The sequence below is a fragment of the Lissotriton helveticus genome, chromosome 2_1 (assembly GCF_964261635.1).
Source record: "Lissotriton helveticus chromosome 2_1, aLisHel1.1, whole genome shotgun sequence".
NCBI classification, from domain to species: domain Eukaryota; kingdom Metazoa; phylum Chordata; class Amphibia; order Caudata; family Salamandridae; genus Lissotriton; species Lissotriton helveticus.
Window position 1 is genome coordinate 780,589,779 of NC_136059.1, and position 18,140 is coordinate 780,607,918.

At 46.3% G+C, this 18,140-nt stretch overlaps 1 protein-coding gene across 1 annotated transcript in view; it reads left to right on the forward strand.

The window, feature by feature from the left end:
- WDR36 (WD repeat domain 36) overlaps positions 1-18,140 on the forward strand; it is a 433,115-nt gene that overhangs the window by 129,967 nt on the left and 285,008 nt on the right. The window contains exon 11 of the mRNA XM_078675494.1: positions 174-257. Within this exon, the coding sequence (XP_078531620.1) occupies positions 174-257 (84 nt within the window). The remainder of the gene's footprint in view (positions 1-173; positions 258-18,140) is intronic.

Below are 18,140 nucleotides of genomic sequence, written 5' to 3' on the forward strand. Positions count from 1 at the left end.
CAAAAAAGTTGAAGTACATTATCAAAACTAAGCTCAGGACTTCTATCTAACACAGACTTAATAATACTGTTTTGTTCACATGTCCTGTAAGAGGGCCTTTACATATTAACAAAATATTTTTCTATTTTATAATGAAAGCAAAGCCCTCAAATAGTATTTTCTGTTTTTTGAAGGATCTATCAATAAAAAGAAATCCAAAAAGAAAGGTCTTCAGTACGACACTTTGAAACTCCCTCCAATCATTACCTTTGCTTCAGGTGAGTGGAACAGTAATTGAACCTGCTGGTTACTTGGTAATGTACAAGAGATTCAAATACAATATCTTAAAATTCTAACCTTTCTCTGTGGTGGGGAGCTCTGAATGTGATGCTGAACGAACAGCAATTTTATTTATTTATTAACAGTTTTTTATAGCGCGGACATGACCCATGGGTATCAGAGCGCTTAACATCATAAGGTATAGGTTACAGATACAGTGTACATATAACATTGAGACGTGCAGATTAAATAGTGTCGTTTTAGACCTAGTAACTAAAGGCTAATATCGGGGAAAGCAGCAATGTGTCGGAATTGATTAAGACCTGAGTTAACAATGTTCTGAGGTAGTATTCATTGCGGTTCACTCAATTCCTATCTTGGGTATATGGTCATAAAGTCCATGACAAGTCTTCGGTTGCGTTTAAGTTGTTTATGGGAGGTACTTGCTCATAAAAAAGTTCTTAATTTCTTTCTTGAATGTTGTTGTGTTTCTAACTTTTCTAATGTTTGCAGGAAGGGAGTTCCAAATCCTGGGAGCTACGCCAGAGAATGTCCTTTCATGTGTTTTTTTCTTCTTAAAGATAGGTGGTTTCAGGAGCAGATAATTGGCACTCCTGACCAGTCTGTTTTCTTCCTGTGATTTCTATTTTGTGGGCGAGATATTTAGGTGTGTTGTGATGAATCGCTTTATGGGTGATACATGCCATTTTCATCTGTACTCTGGCCTCGTACGGTAACCAGTTTAAGGCCTTCAGGTGAGGTTTGATGTGGTCAAATTTCCTCGATCCTGTAATAAGTCTTGCTGCAGCATTGAGGCAGGCTTTTAAGGGTGCAGTTTAAATTTTTGGTAGGCCAGCAAGTGTAGTACAACCATATTCGATCCTAGATATAACCAGCGATTGCACCGCCAATTTCAGGTCTGTCTCCGTTAAAAAAGATTTCATCTTTCTCAAATAGTTCAAGTGGAAACGGGAATTTTTTGCCATAGAGTTAATGTGGGTTTTCATATCCAGGTTCTCGTCCAGTGTGATTCCGAGGGATTTCGCCGAGTCAACTAGAGTTGGGATGCAATTTAATGCTGTAATCCCTTTGGACCATTCTTTGACTAAGGGTTGATTTTTTTTGTGGTGAGATGAGTAAGAATTCGGTTTTGTTAGCGTTGAGCTTGAGATGATTGTTAGTTTACCAATTCAGCGATGTTTTGAGGGCATCATTCATTGTAGTTATGTCTTCCAGGCTAGCGATCTTGATGTAAAGTTGCGTGTCATATCAATAAACAGCAAGTTACGATAATAATTAGTCACAATAGCACATTATAACTGACAAAAAATATTAAAAAATTATTCGAGGGATAGCCAATACGTTTCTCTTTCACATTACACATATGTACAAGTTAGGTCCCCTTAAAAAGAGGTAACGTATATTTTTATCTAACGTAAGATGATTTGTTTGTTAAATAAAGTGACAGATGCAAAAGACGATGTTGTACAAGAGTTGCATGTGCAAAGGATACGGCTAAAAAGTGCCATGTGCTCTGATGCAGTAAAGTAATTTACATAGACAAACTACTACTCCTGTGCAAAAAATGCATCCATAAAAGGGGAGGTACATTGATAGGTCCAACTTTACGTTAGTACAAAGACTCAACTATAAAGTGCCATATCGTTCAGAAATGAAAAAAATTATAAATATACATAATTGGATTTCTTGTGCAAAAAGTACGTCCATAAAGTGCAAAAGTGCTACATATTATTCAAAGATATAAGGCCTTAATACACTATAGTAGAAATATTCCATCAATATCTAAAAACATGTTACCAAAACAACAATTAAAACAACTGTATGCAAATATAAATATTAAAACCCTTCTGAAAAGGGAAGAATATGCCAGCAGGGTGAATGTATAGTTTGTGTTTCGACTATATACTGGTTGCCAAGTTAAACAGTAATAGATTTCCTGGCATCTATGCATTTCATTATATACATGGCAACAGAAAAACAAATGTCTGGATTTTCTAGGGGCATAATTAATTTCATTGCTATTTTTGTGGATTGAGCATTGAATTTAAAAAAAAATTGGTTTTAAATAAAACAGCCTTAAAAAAATAGTAACATTTACAAAACAGTAAAAAATGGCAGCAGCTTTGTCGTGAAATTTGATCACAGGGGCAAACAGAGTTTGAGCCAGTTCTCATAACAGGAAATGCCACCAAATGATGCGCAGTACCCAATCTAAGACGCGTTAAAACAAATCGATGTAAATTATGTGTAACCATGGACAAGTAAGACTGGAATCCTTTGTTTAAATCAAGCTCTTGGTAAAAAACAACCGTTGGTAGCGTCCTGGATTGCCTTACTCTATTCTCTCTCTTGTATAATATAAACTTTTCCTTCAGTTGCTTCTTAGAGAAAGAGGCGGCAAAATCTGGATTTAAGAGAATGTCATTATTAAATAAAATACGGTACCAATGATGAATATATATATATATATATATATATATATATATATATATATATATATATATATATATATTATTTTAAGTTTTATTGAAATTAACAAGAAACAGGAAAACAAAAACACAAGGCAAAAATACAGTGATAACAATCTTGAGTCCAGTCGGGATCAGCTCCGAACAGTTCAAAACGTACAATATAGCTAAAAGCAATAGTGAAGGAGGGGGGGGCAGCGAGGAAACAATGCAGTATATATTGTCAGTACAAACCATTAGGAATGTCGGCTAGGGGGACATGGAGACCTCAGGGGTAGAGGCATGTGGGGGGAGTACAAATATTTCCACGATAAGGATTCCACTGTGACCAAATTCTGTTCCACTTTCTGGGCCTGCCCCGGGACAAGTATACTGTCTTTTCCCGAAACATGCACCAGTCCATGTTCTCCTTCCAAGCCAGTACAGTGGGTGGTTTATGAGAGCCCCATAGCTGTGCAATATCCCTCTTAGCAACCATGTTGCCGAGGGTCGCCCAGCAGATCTGAGAAGCAGTATAATCATTAGGTTCCCATACATTCAAAAGGCAGCGTCGGGCCTCAGGCAGAAGCGGGACCCCCGTGACATTTTCCATAATCGCATGCACTCGGGACCAAAAACCAGCCACTTTGGGACATTCCCACAGAATATGAAGGAAGGTACAAGTCATGCCACAGCCACGCTTGCACAACCCATCCAACGAATAACCCATGCAAACCAGACTCGGACCAGTAACATACACACGGTGAAGGATCTTAAGTTGGACAAACCAAAGGCAGGCGGGTACGGCAACCTCTTTAGGCGAGGACAAAGCAGACGGCCAGTCCTCGTCGTCCAGTTCCAGCCTGTCGGCAATCCATAATGCCCTGAGGTGCGAGAGCAAGTCGATTCTAGTGTTGATCAGTTTTTTATAGATCAGTGAAATTGTACTATCGGGGACATGGCCGTCCAGGATACGATCCTCGAGAGGCGAGGATTCTGGAATAATAGTTCCCACAGCGAAAATGACAGTAGAGCATGACGTACCTGAGCGTATCTAAAAAATTCCCTGTCTCCAAGCTCATATTCCGTCTTGAGCACCTCAAATGTCTTCACATTTCCTTTAGTCCAAAGGTCACCCACCCTACTTAGACCAATCATGTCCCATTTATCAAAACCTTTCGTCCGCCATAGATTGCCCAAATCTTCGGAAGCATACAAGGGAGTCGCACGCGTCAGCCTGTCACACCACCCCATGGCCGCGTTCGCATCGCGCCACACCCTTACGGCGATTTTCGTGGGCCCGGTCAACGTCCTATGAAGCCCCTTGGAGTAAGCACTCTATTAAAATTCCCACCGGGCAAGAGGTGCTTGTCCATGGCAAAGGCCGGGGTAGGACCAGGAGCATAAGTTGTGTGGTTAACCGCACTTAATTGAGAAGCCCAATAGTAGCGCTTGATGTCTGGGAGGGCAATGCCTCCATTGTACCACGGAAGCGTAAACTTGGACAGAGCAATGCGCACATGCCCGTCCCAGATCAACCGCCTCTGCAGGTGTTCCACTTCACGAAAGTACCCAGAAGGAATGGGGTCAAAAAATTTTGGGAGTGCATATAAAAATCTGGGCAGCGACATCATTTTGAAAAGAGCCGCGTGACCCAGTGGCGACAGAGGCAACTGCCGCCACCGTGCAGCGTCAAGTTTAAGCCGGTGAAGAGGGGGTAGCAGGTTGCGTTCATAGCGAACTGCGGGATCCAAGGAAACATAAATCCCCAAGTATTTAAAGCCAGTGTCAACAATTTGAATGGGGAATCTACGCGGCAGTGGGGGAAGCTCACCGGACAGAACATAGACGTATGATTTGGTCCAATTGATAATGAGACCCGAGTTCTTCCCGAAGGAGGTGAGAACATCGAAAAGCACATTAAGGGATTTCTGGGGGGCCTTAGATATAGAAGGATGTCATCCGCATACAGCGAGATTCGGTCCTCAAAATCGGGAGTCCACCTGATGCCTTTCATGGAGGGCTCCCAACGGAGCCACTCCGCCAGCGGTTCCAAAGCAAGGGCGAATAGCAACTGAGACAGCGGGCAACCCTGCCGGGTGCCACGCCCAAGTGTAAAGACGCCAGAGACCTTACCGTTAACAACCACCTGGGCGAGGGGTTTTTCATAAAGGAGCTTCACCCAGGCGATAAACGTCGGACCGAAACCAAATTTGGAGAGGGCAGCCCAAAGATAAGGCCATTCGATAGTATCAAAAGCCATAGTGGCGTCCAAGGAGGCCAAAATGGCCGGCTCAGTTAGAGTCCCAGCCCTCGCGAGAACTCCGTGAAGTCTGCGAAGATTAAGGGCGGTATTTCGGTGTGGAATAAAGCCGGATTGATCCGGATGGATCAAGTCGCTGATCACCGTAATCAATCGGTTAGCTAGTAATTTAGCCAGTATCTTAGGCTCGGCATTAAGTAGTGAAATGGGCCGATACGAGGCGCAGCGATTACGCGGCTTACCCTCCTTGTGGATTACTACGATAGTGGCTAATCGCTGATCAAGGGGGAGGGAACCAGAATCGTAAGCTTCAGGGAACATATTCCTTAAGTGGGGCGCCATTTTGTCGGGTTGTAGCTTATAGAGTTCGATGGGCAAGCCATTAGGACCCAGTGCCTTGCCAGAGCGAAGGGAACGTATGGCAACAGCGACCTCGTCTATAGTGAAAGGTGCGTCAAGTTGGGCTCTATCATCACCGGAGAGGCGAGGCAATGCTATGTCTCGCAACAACAAGTGGGAATCCTCCTCGTCCCTATCGCTGACGGAGGCGTATACAATTTTGGAATGATCAGCAAAGCACTCAACAATACCAGCTGGGTCAGTAACACATTCACCATCCGGCCCTTCAAGCACAGGGACAACACGATTCACTCTCTCTTTCTTGTCCAGCCACGCAATCAATTTACCAGCCTTGTCGCCCAGGTCATACATCCTGCCCTGTTGCTCTCCATTCATCGCTTTCGCCGCGTCAGTCACCAGGGCCCTGTATTCAACCTGTTTCAAACTGAGGGAATGCAGTTTAGAACGAGTAACAGCACCTTCAAGAGCATTTTCAAGCACAGTTATTTCAGTTTCGATGCGTACAAGTTCCTCACATTTAGCCTTCTTGGCAGCAGCAATCAAAGACAATGAGTGTCCACGAATAACAGTCTTGAAGGCCTCCCACAGTGAAACAGAGGAAGAAACAGACCCCACAATTTCATCGAAGTAGTGGTCGATGGATTTCAGCAGTGCAGAGCGGGTTATAGGATTGCAAAGGTGCCAGGGGTTTATAGGAGCCACTCTACCCTCGCCACCCACCCCAGCCATAACACAAAGCCACAGGGGGAGTGATCAGAAATGCCCCTTGGGAGCTGACGAATCTATTTGATAGAGGGTAACTGCGCTGCTGGCATTAAGAAATAATCTAACCTGGAAAGACTACCATGAGCCCCGAGTGAAAGGTATATTGTAGCTGTGTAGGGTGCAGCAACCTCCAACTATCTATAAGGCCAAAAGTGTCAAGCAGGTCAGCGAGCCACAATTGAGACCCAGTCAAATCTCTAGGGGGGTGGCGATCCAGAGTACCGGACACCACAGAGTTAAAGTCACCGCCCAGGATCAGAAGACCCTCGGGAAGACCCAATAGGAGCCGCCCATGGTCAGCAAAAGTGGACGTCTGCAGGCCCGGAGGGACGTACAGTGAGAGTATGGAAAGCGTCCTACCCTCCCATCTACCAGTGAGCACGGCGTAGCGCCCCCTGTCGTCGAGTCTTACCTCATCAGTTTCAAAGGGGAGGGAGGACCGGATGAGAATACCCACTCCTCTGGAGCCGGAAGTGAATCCAGAGTGAGCGACCAGTCGGTATCCACGTCTATTCATAGCTTGACATGCGTTACCGATTAAGTGCGTTTCTTGCAAAAGAACAATATCGGGGGAGTGGCGTCTAAGAAACTGCAGCACAACCCCACGTTTTATCCTGTCTCCCAAACCATTGACATTCCAGGATAGTAGTCTCAACTCACCACCCCCCATCCCCGTAGAAGAGACAGAGCACACCCCTCACAGGACCCAATGATCGGAATGGAAGAAAAACAATACAATGCCTTGTGAACAAAGAAATAAACATACGAACACCCCCCCACCACCCCCCAACCAGAACCCGTTACAACACCCCCCCACCCTGCACCCCTACGTACGACTCAGAAGCCACCACAACTTGCAGTGTGCCTGTCGCCCAACCATTAAACTAGTCTACACAAAGAAACCCAGGAGGAGGAAGAGACCCCTTACACCCCCGCCACCATCGGGCCGATCCGGAATAGAACAATTATTCAAACTCAGCTGACAAATAAGCAGAAAGTTCAGACGTCGGGAACCATAGTGTCACTCCTGCTCCGGCGAGCCACCGTCGACGCCACCGGGGTGCTCAGTTCGGTCACCCCGTTTGGGCAGGGAATCAAGCCAGTCACTGACATTGTCCGGACGATCAAAGAAAAACGTTCGTTCCTCATATTCGATTCGTAGTTTGGCTGGAAACAACATGGCATATTTAAGGTCCAGATCGCGCAGTCTTCGCTTCACTTCCCGAAACCCCATTCTCTGCCGTTGAACCAATGGAGTAAAGTCGGGATAGAAGTGCACAGTGGTGTTGTCAAATTTCACAGGGCCGCACTCACGAGAAGCCCGAAGGATAGCGTCCCTGTCCCGAAAATGGAAGAGAGTGGCAATAATGGGTTTGGGGGGGCACCCGGTTTCGGTATCCCACCCAGAAATCGGTAGGCCCGTTCGACAGCGAAGAACTTACTGAGACCGGCGGGGGCGAGGTGATTCAGGACCAGATCTTCCACCAAGGTGACGGTGGCAGCGTCTTCGGAATTTTCCGGAACACCTATAATGCGTACATTATTACGCCGGGCCCTATTTTCAAATTCCTCAAGCCGACGGGCCACCAAGTCCTGTGTCGAACGCAAGTTGCCGATCTCGGTCTGTACCTCCGTGACATCAGTCGTCAGGCTGGAGGTCTTTAAATCCAAAGCCTTCACCGTTTCATTGGTCTTTGCCAGGTCCGCCCTAATCAGTGTAACATCGACAGCCACCGTATCGATCTTGGAGGCGAGGGCCTCGTACTGCTGTCCCATAGAGGCCTTCACACCGGCGATGGCGCTCATAACATCTTGGAGCGATACCTCAGAGGGCTCAGCAAGGTCCACCGATGGGTCCTCAGGAGTACGGCCGGTGCCGCTGGGGGACCCTTTAGGATGGGTGTAACGGTCCATCACATTAGTTTGAGTTAGTCCCCCGTGGAGAGGCGTTTTCGTCTTGCGCTTCTCAGTGTCCGGTTTGGTGGCCATCTTGGGGACAGAGCCCCGGAGGGGCCCTCGCGACCTGGTGAAAATGGCCGACCACGATGAGGCCAAAAGTACACGAAATGGGCAAAAGGAGAGAAAATCCAATAGGGCTGGAAGCCGGACCCTCACTGAGGAAGGTACACAGCAGTAGAGCAGACTCAGCCAGATCTGGAGTAGATCAAAAGGAATGCCAGTCAATCAGAGCCCGGAGTAGGAAAGTGAAACTGAAAGTTGAAGTGAGGCCGCCTGGGGAAGACCCCTCTGGCCGTTGTTGTTCAACTTCTCCTCGGCCTGAAAGTCAACAGAGCCCCCGGTCTCGTCCCGGGGCAGGTCGCAGAAGCACGAGTCGATGTAGAAGTGGCCCCCGACGTCCGATTTCAATTCGGAAAGGAATATTGAGTTCAGCCGAGTATCGCCTTCAAAAGCCCATCTTCAGAAACAGGATATTAGCAGGATATTTGCGAAGGGCGGCGCGGGACTCGGGAGCTCTGTGCTCACGCGACCATCATGGGTGCCTGCGAAGCTCCTCCCAATGATGAATATATTTCAACCATGGTATGTGGGAAAAGTAATCAAGTTTTAAACAATCTCTAATGTTAAAGGACGCAAAGTTGCAAGATCTGTGATATAATTTATACCTACTTCTTCATGCACAAGTAAAGTTGATGCAGATTGGGTGACACACAATGCTCTCTTTAGGAATATATTTTCATCACATTGCATGGTTTTCCCCTCGCGATAACCCCAGATTCCTGCCCCATATAATGCTGATGATACACATCTAGCATTGTAGATGGTTACCAGGTCCTTAATTCTTCTGGGGCCCCCCAATTTAGTGGAAAAACTGAAGATGCTGTTTGTGTTCCTATTCATCTTCAGGCCTATGTTGTTAAATTCTTGTGTCCATTTCCCATCATCTGAAAATGTTATTCCAAGATAACAATTTTTTTTTGCTGTTAGCAGATTCTCGTTATCAATAAAAAAAGAGCTTGTTAAATTGGTTTTCTTGCCACATGACATGGCGACAGTCTTACTTTTATTAATTTTTAATTTCCTGCCCTTGATAAATTCAGCAAAGTTATCTATAAGGCGCTGTAGTCCGATTTTTGTGCGAGATATTAAAACAGCGTCATCCGCATATAATAGAATTGGTACCGCCTTGCCGTCAATGCAAGGGGCATCTGCTGAGATGTGGCCTAGGGTTGAATCTATTTGGTTCATAAACAATGAAAATAAAAGAGGTGCTAATACACAACCCTGGCGTATGCCTCTTGTGACTTTAAAAAAAGGGGTACATTCTCCGGATGGGCCGTATCGGACTTTACAGGACAGCATTTCATAGAGCCTCGCTAGAAAGTGTACTATTTCCTTAGGAGCGCCTAGGTCCAATAGGATCTTCCATAATATGGCATGGTCCACGAGGTCGAAGGCGCTACTTAAGTCTGCGAAGCCTAGAAATAAATTCCCCTCCTTCGCGACAGTATATTTATTTATCAAAAGGTCAAGGTTGGCACACTGCTCCAGGGTACCTAGGCCCTTCCTAAAACCGTATTGTACCTTAGTTAAAATATCCTGCTCTTCGGCCCAAGTTTCCAATCTCCTTAGCAAAACTCTGCTCATCACCTTGTTAGAGGCATCTAACAAGGAGATAGGGCGGTAGTTACTCGCCTCGGATTTGGATCCTTTTTTAAAGAGTGGTACTATTATCGATTGGCCCCAGGTTGATGGGATTTGTCCCTCTGCTGCCATATTAAAAACCCTAGTTAAGATGGGTGCCCATAGATCCATTTCAGTTTTATAGAGGTCAATGGGAACTCCATCCGGTCCAGAAGCTTTACCGCCTTTACTATCGATTAAACCTTTGTATATCTCATCTAGGTTAATCAGCAATGGTAATGGGTGCCAGGTGGAAGTTTCGGGTGTTAAAAGGTCTAGGGTATTCCTGGCTGGGTTAAAAATCTTCGTAAAATGCTCAATCCAAGCATTACATTCAACATAGGAAGTTAATTCGGGCATACTATCAGACTTTAAAAAGGGACTGTTTATAGTTTACCAGTAAAGTTTGCCATTTTTGGTTTCTGCTGCAAAGTTAAGGTTAGTCCATGCCTCATCCTGGAGGCTTTTCTTCCTATTGGAAATGGCTGCCTTATAATCTAAAAGTAGCAATTTTATGGTTACATTGTTGCGAGGTTTAACACTCAATGCTTGTTTTAATGCTTGCAGAGCCCGTGTACAGTCCCCATCAAACCATCCTGCTTTCTCGGCCCTCTTCATACAGGTTTTCCTGGTAAAAATCTCTTCAATAGTGACATTCATTTTAACAAATTCGTCAATTATATTACAAACAGTGACTCCATCGCTCAGGCACTTCTCGATTTCTACGCGACATTTAGTCACCACCTCTAGATGTTTTGTTTGAGGATCGATACCGGCCCATTTGATTCTCATCCCATTTGTTCTGGTGGCTGTGGCATTGATGACACGATTATTGTCATCAGATTCTTTATTTCCCCAGCACAACAATGATATATGGATACTGTTGTGATCGCTTAATGGTTGTTCCATAACCCAAAGATTTGAATACTCGATGTTACTAGAAAGCAGAATATGGTCAATACTAGTGTTAGTATTTCTGCCTGTAAAGGTTGGGCAAGGGAGATTTTCCTTGTTCTTCGACCAATTCAACAGATCCAAATCAAATTTTGCCAGTAGTTTGTTCAGAGCCATACCATAAATGCAATGGGAGAAATGAAGATCAACCCCTGCGTCTCCGACACCAGACTCCTTTCTAAGGCCACAGGAATTACTTTTGGCTAGTGGGCACGGTTTGATGTTAAAATCGCCCGCCCATAGAATAGTTGTCTGTTTTCGGAATACCGCTAGGGCTTTCTTAATTTCACTCTCTAGAGGAGGTAGGATTTTCCATCTATTGTTATCGAATTTGTTAATGTAGTAATTGATTACTATTAAATCATTGCCTTTGCTAAATTTAAGGCGAAGCACCTGACTATTAATCCCATCTGAACTGTAACTTTTGATTTGACATGCAGTTAGTTTATTTGATACCAATAGAAGGAGACCTCCCTTCGCGCGTCCTGCAGCAGAATTAGCCGCAGGTAGCCAGTGGAAGGAATAACCCTCTATAAAAATAGGTTCTTTGCACCATGTCTCTTGGAGACAAATAATGTCGTGACCATCAGTGATAAAGCCCTTCCAGAATGGGGTGTCCCAACTTTTTCTTAAGACCCGCTATATTCCAGGTAACTAGACTATAGCCTAAATCTTGAGCTATGATATTATTTGGTTGTGCATCTATAGAAGGGAATTATGAATCTACAGCTGAAATTATGGATATTTCTGGAGGCGTTTAAATTGGAGTTTGCACCTGCTTGGGTGTATCGGATTGCTCATCCATGCTAATAGCCAACACAATGGGGCTACCTAATTCTGGTTCCCCAATATCCAGTTGTAGAGGATTGAGCAAAGACCTACTACTGGATTCATCTTTACCAGGTGACTGTAACCCATATGGAAGCCTTTCTAACACCGTCCCCACAGGTGGCCATTGTCAATCATTGGACTCCAGAGAGTCAAAAACCTGAAATCTGTTTTGTGTTGGAGTTGTATAGCGCACCGGGGGAGCAGTTATTTTACTGATAGTAGGGTTTTCATTGACACACAATGCAGAATCCAATAAATGCCTGTAAAAATATCCCAAAGGGAGGAGGGTCATGTTGAACTCCCAGGGCGATGGGGATGGGGCCAAAGCAAGACTACTCTTTGCCCAGTGTGGGGATCTGTAATTTATGATTATGCAGTCCCCCTCGAACTTTTTTCTTAATCGACCCACTCAACCTACCCTTTGTGTCATAATAATCTGATTGGCTTCTGATTCAGGATAACTACAATTGTTAGTGAGCCAGTGTAGAGTTTTATTTTTAAGTGCATCGTGTGATTCTGTTTGGCCCTTCCTCCATTTTGGGACATTAACTAATACTGCTACATAGGCGCTACATTCTGGTGGAAGATTGATACAAGTTGGAATTTGTTTGTCGATGCTTGTGACCAGATCGGTGCTAGGTCTGTTAACGTGTTCTGACGTAGGTTGTTTCCTAGTTACTTGTTTAGCTTGGCAAACTGGAGGTGGGGATTTTGGTCCAACATTCTCTCTAACGCATGCACCACTCCCAAGTGGGGGGATCTTGATTATCACTACTATTCTTAGTTGAAGCAGTTAGACTACCTACTGCATCCATATACTTAGACAGAAGTCCACCCAATCTATTAACCTCCGCAGACATCCGGTCAAGTTTTGCCACTAGAGGTTTGATTATGCCCTTTATCTTGGAATCAATAATGCTAGCTAGGAGATTAAGTTGTTCATCATCCATTTTTACAATGCCTGCTTCCACTGGGGCATCATCTTCCTTATCTAAATTTTTAAGGGGTGTAACTACTTTTTGCCTAGAGGTGCGAGTACCCCCACGTTTGGTCTGGACTTTTCTGCATGCTCTAACCACTCTGGTTACAGGGGTCGGAGGATGCTGTACTATAGTGTCTATGGAATCGTTCAACTCAACTTGGGTAGAGGTAGACTGCTCGGGTATTTCCCTATCAGATACATCAAGGTTGTTAGGATTACTACTGTCATCCTGTGCTAGTACAACGGGGGAGGTGCATATGATAGGGAGTAAGGGATCACTACACAATCCTAACGACTGTCGCCTTTCACTATTGATTTTGTTGACAACCTTAACTAAATAGTTATCCAAGGTGCCAAGCGCAGGTGGAGCATTGTGTTTAGACATATTTAAAAACTAATTAAACAAGAATATAAAAAACCGAATAAAGCTCTTGAATTAATTGCACAATATATACTAAACCGCCACCTAGTGGCACAAATCCTTAAAAGGAAACACATCAGTTAGACACAAACCATGTATAAAGCAAAGTCCCACTGTACGTGGAGTAGGGGGCTGCGTCAATGACTAAAGGACAAAGTCTATGGCCCAGCCCTGCCTCGTTCTGCCCCGCACTGTCACAGACTGTCCCACCCTTATCCCGGGCGGCTCCCGCGCATGACTCTCGAGGCGAGGGACCATGTATGGTTATATACGCCTCCTGGCGCGCGATGAATGGTCGTCCTGGCCCAGGGTATCCTGGGAGTTGGAGTCCTCAGCGGGGCCGGCGGAGCCAAGCCAGGACGGACACCAGCTGCAACTGCAGGGTATGGTGCGGGTGGGGGTGGGGGGGGGGCGGAGCAAAGCCCCGCCGGGAGGTCAACAGCAGCGGGAGATTTTCAGCGAGCTCTACACAAGCCCCAACCACAGGTAGACAGCCCCGGCCACAGTTAAAGAGGTCCGAGCAGCGTTTCCCAAGCTGTGGTCAATCTCACTCCTCAGGCTTGCCCCCAGCCACCAAAATGCTGCTCCAGTCCGAGCTTTCTTTCTTGTCTACGAAAGTGTACAATGTATTTGTTGTTGCTGCTTTTTTTTAAAATTCCTTATTTAGGTTCAAGTCCTTAACTCGGACTGCCTCTCCTCACGCCACCTCTCCAGCCCCTCTTCACCTCCTCACCTCTCACTTTCCTCTCAGCTCGTCAGCTCCTCAAATCACCGTTCAGAGCATTTCCGAGCACCTAGCAGCCAGAGTTCTGACCTCGGTCGAGAAATCACTCTTCTGCTCCTCCGCCCCTCTGCTCTCGAAGTAAAGCAAAAAGCAGGCAAAAACGGCACTTCCACTCAGCAGCGGCAGCAGTGGCAACCTGAGTCTTTTTTCACGACTTTCGCAGCTTTTCCCGGTGTTTTGCTTTCTCCCGCGATGTCTGCAGCGCTTACACACGCTGCTGTCGGAGCACGCCAGGTCAGCAGGAAACCATCGCCATTACCACGGGGGGGGGGGGCGTGGTCCCAATCCTACTGCCATGAGAAGGGAGATCGCTTGATGTAAAGTTGCGTGTCATCTGCATACATGTGATAGGATATTTTTGATTTGCGTAGAATTTCTGTAAGAGGTTCGATGTATAAGTTAAACAGAGAAGGAGATAAGGTGGATCCTTGCGGTACTCCGAGTGTGTTTGGGCATGATGGCGATAGTGTTTGGTTTACTAGGAATCTCTGTGTTATGTTCTTTAAAAATGATTCGAACCATTTCAGTACCGTGCCAGACATTCCCATCCTGTCGTGAAGTCTGTTCAGTAATTTTTCATGGTTGACTGTGTCAAATGCTGCTGACAAGTCTAGGAGGATGAGTAGACAAGATTGATTTCGATCAAGAGCTTGAAGTGCATCATCGACAATGTGAAGGATTGCTGTTTCCGTGCTATGATTTGCTCTGAATCCCGATTGGCAGTCATCAAGTAATGAGTAATTGTCGATATGTTTACTCGGCTGATTCTGTACACATTTCTCTATGAGTTTGGCGAGAAAAGGGATGTTGGTTACTGGGTCATAGTTGTTTGGATCTGTTTGGTTCACTGTGGGTTTTTTGATGATCGGGACTACTTGTCCCGTCTTCAGGCTTTCTGGCAGGCACCCCTGTGTGAGTGAGGCGTTTATGATGTCTGTCCATATTGGAATCCTATTATGGCTGATTTCTTTCAGGCATTTCGTTGGTATAGGGTCGTTATAATGGTTATTGGGTTTTGTGGATGCAAGTGTTTTAGCAATTTCATTCTGGTCTAATAATTTGAAAGTGTTCCAGTGTGCATTGTTTTTGGTCGTCCTGTTCCCATAGTTTGGATCGGAAGGTCATGTAGGCGTGATGTCTTTGATGTTATCTGCGGCGGTCTCAAGCTCTTCTTCCAACTTATTGGCTTTGTTAATGAAGAAGGTAGAAAATTCATCGCAACTTAGTTGTGTTTTAGTGACCTCTTGGACAGATTTTGCCAGTTTGTTGGATTGTTGTTTTATGATTTCGAATAATTTACGTGGGCGTTATCCAATTCAGTTCTGATAAATTCCTTTTTTTGTGTTATAATCATTTCTGATTTTTCTGAGTGTTTTCAGTGTAGGGGAGGATGGGTGTTTCTTTCTGCTCGTCTCAAGGTACGTCTTTCTTCATTCAGTATTCCATTGAACCAAGGATTTTTATTCTTTTCTGTAACTCTTTTTAATTTGAGTGGTATGGTGTCATTGACTATTTTCGTTACTGTGGTATTGTAATGGTTCGTTAGATCGTTCCCATTTTTCAAATTGTCAGGTGGGTTCAAGTCTCTCTTGCAACTTTCAGATAGCAGATCCATATTAGCGTCGCTCGTATCTCGGATCCATTTTTTCATTTTGGTAGTTTGAGTCTTTTTAGGTCTCGCCTGTCGATGCGCATGCGCATCGAGCTTGCGAGCCTATTGCGGCTTAAACAACCTTTAACTAACAAGCAAGGAATCGTGGCGATTCCTTGCAGTGCCCGTGACTTTTAAGCTCAATGCGCATGTGCATTGAGCTTAAAAGCGCGTGCACATCAGTTCCCTCAGCCGCAATCGCCGTCTGTTCCCTCAGCCGCATTCCTCCGACACCTTTTGAAGTGAAGCTTAGCTTCACTTCAAAGGCCCCGGCTTCTTCACACCCACATGCCGCTCTCCCCGCTCCGCCCCCTCCCCTGCCCGCCGTGTGCATTTCTCCTACACCCCCTCCCCACAGCAATGCCCTCCGTCTGTTTTACAATTTGAAGAGGTAATCGGAGTGCCTCCTCACATTTCACTTCACTGCCTTCCAACCTCATGGTTGAAACTTTAGTCACCATCTCCTGTTTGTCGTACTGTTGTGCCGCTTGTCTTGATTCGCTACAATGTAAGCCCTCAGATGCCTTTTTTCTTTCTTCTCTGATTTACATCGTTTTGTACCAAGTTTTTTTTCCCTTGGCTTTCAAAATACCTTTTGCTAACATACCGTGAAAATGTGATCAGCTTCACCCATCGTCCCCGTTCAGCACTAATCCATTCCTGTAAATAAAGTTATAAATATATTTTCCACTTCTGCTGCAAGACTGCATATCATCCAAATCTTTTTGATTTCGATTTCTTTCCACTGGGGTTGCTCTACTACAGATTCAAAGAAACGCATGGTGTGCATGTTTTGTTATAAGAACATAAAAAGGGATCTCTAAACTCTTTTTTAGGTAAATAAACACTGGTTTATTGATACAGCAACTCTATCAAATGGGCCGTGAAAATAATCAATTTGTGTTTTCTTTAATGAGGGAAACCCAATTTTCAATCGTACCTGTCCTTTCCACCCATGTACTCTCCATCTTACGCACTATTGACCACACACTGTGAGCTTGCCCTTTCTCCTTTTTTTCACCCCCACAATCATACCTGAAGAACTATTCACGTGCTGCTCTCTTTATGTTGCAAGTCGCCTTCCCGTATGCTCAACGACTTCCCTGTAATAGTTCTGAGAATATGGTTGACTTATGTACAAAGTCAATCATCTTTCCAGCCCGACCATTCTTCTTTGTATGCACAACACCCACCCTCACCCTCACTCACCCTCACTCACCCTCACTCACCCTCACCCTCCCTCACCCTCACTCACCCTCAATCACCCTCATCCACCCTCACTCACTCACCCTCACTCACCCTCACTCACCCTCACTCACCCTCACTCACCCTCACTCACCCTCACTCACCCTCACTCACCCTCACTCACCCTCACTCACCCTCACTCACCCTCACTCACCCTCACTCACCCTCACTCACCCTCACTCACCCTCACCCACCCTCACCCTCACTCACCCACCCTCACCCACCCTCACCCACCCTCACCCACCCTCACCCACCCTCACTCACCCTCACTCACCCTCACTCACCCTCACTCACCCTCACTCACCATCACCCACCCTCAACCTCACTCAACCTCACTCACCCTCACTCACCCTCACTCACCCTCACTCACCCTCACTCACCCTCACTCACCCTCACTCACCCTCACTCACCCTCACTCACCCTCACTCACCCTCACCCTCACTCACCTTCAACGCCTCACCCTCACTCACTCTCAACCCCTCACCCTCACTCAACCTCAACACCTCACCCTCACCCTCACTCACCCTCAACCGTTCACCCTCAACCCCTCACTCACCCTCACTCACCCTCACTTACCCTCACTTACCCTCAACCCCTCACCCTCACTCACCCTCACTCACCCTCACTCACCCTCACTCACCCTCACCCACACTCACTCACCCTCACTCACCCTCAACTCCTCAGCCTCACCCTCACTCACCCTCACACTCACTCACCCTCAACCCCTCACCCTCACTCACCCTCAACCCCTCACCCTCACTCACCCTCAACACCTCACCCTCACCCTCACTCACCCTCAACCGTTCACCCTCAACCCCTCACTCACCCTCACTCTCACTCACCCTCACTCTCACTCACCCTCACTTACCCTCAACCCCTCACCCTCACTCACCCTCACTCACCCTCACTCACCCTCACTCACCCTCACTCACCCTCACTCACCCTCACTCACCCTCGCCCTCACTCACCCTCACTCACCCTCACCCTCACTCACCCTCACTCACCCTCACCCTCACTCACCCTCAATCACACTCACCCTCACTCACCCTCACTCACTCACCCTCACTCACCCTCACTCACCCTCACTCACCCTCACTCACCCTCACTCACCCTCACTCACCCTCACTCACCCTCACTCACCCTCACTCACCCTCACTCACCCTCACTCACCCTCACTCACCCTCAACCCCTCACCCTCACTCACCCTCACTCACCCTCAACCCCTCACCCTCACTCACCCTCAGCCTCACTCACCATCAACCCCTCACCCTCACTCACCCTCACCCTCACTCACCCTCACCCTCACTCAACCCCTCACCCTCACTCACCCTCATCCCCTCAGCCTCCCCCTCACTCACCCTCACTCTCACTCACCCTCAGTCACCCTCAACCCCTCACCCTCACCCTCACTCGCCCTCACTCGCCCTCAATCACCCTCATCCTCACTCACCCTCACCCTCAACCCCTCACCCTCAATCACCCTCACCCTCACTCACCCTCAACCCCTCACCCTCAC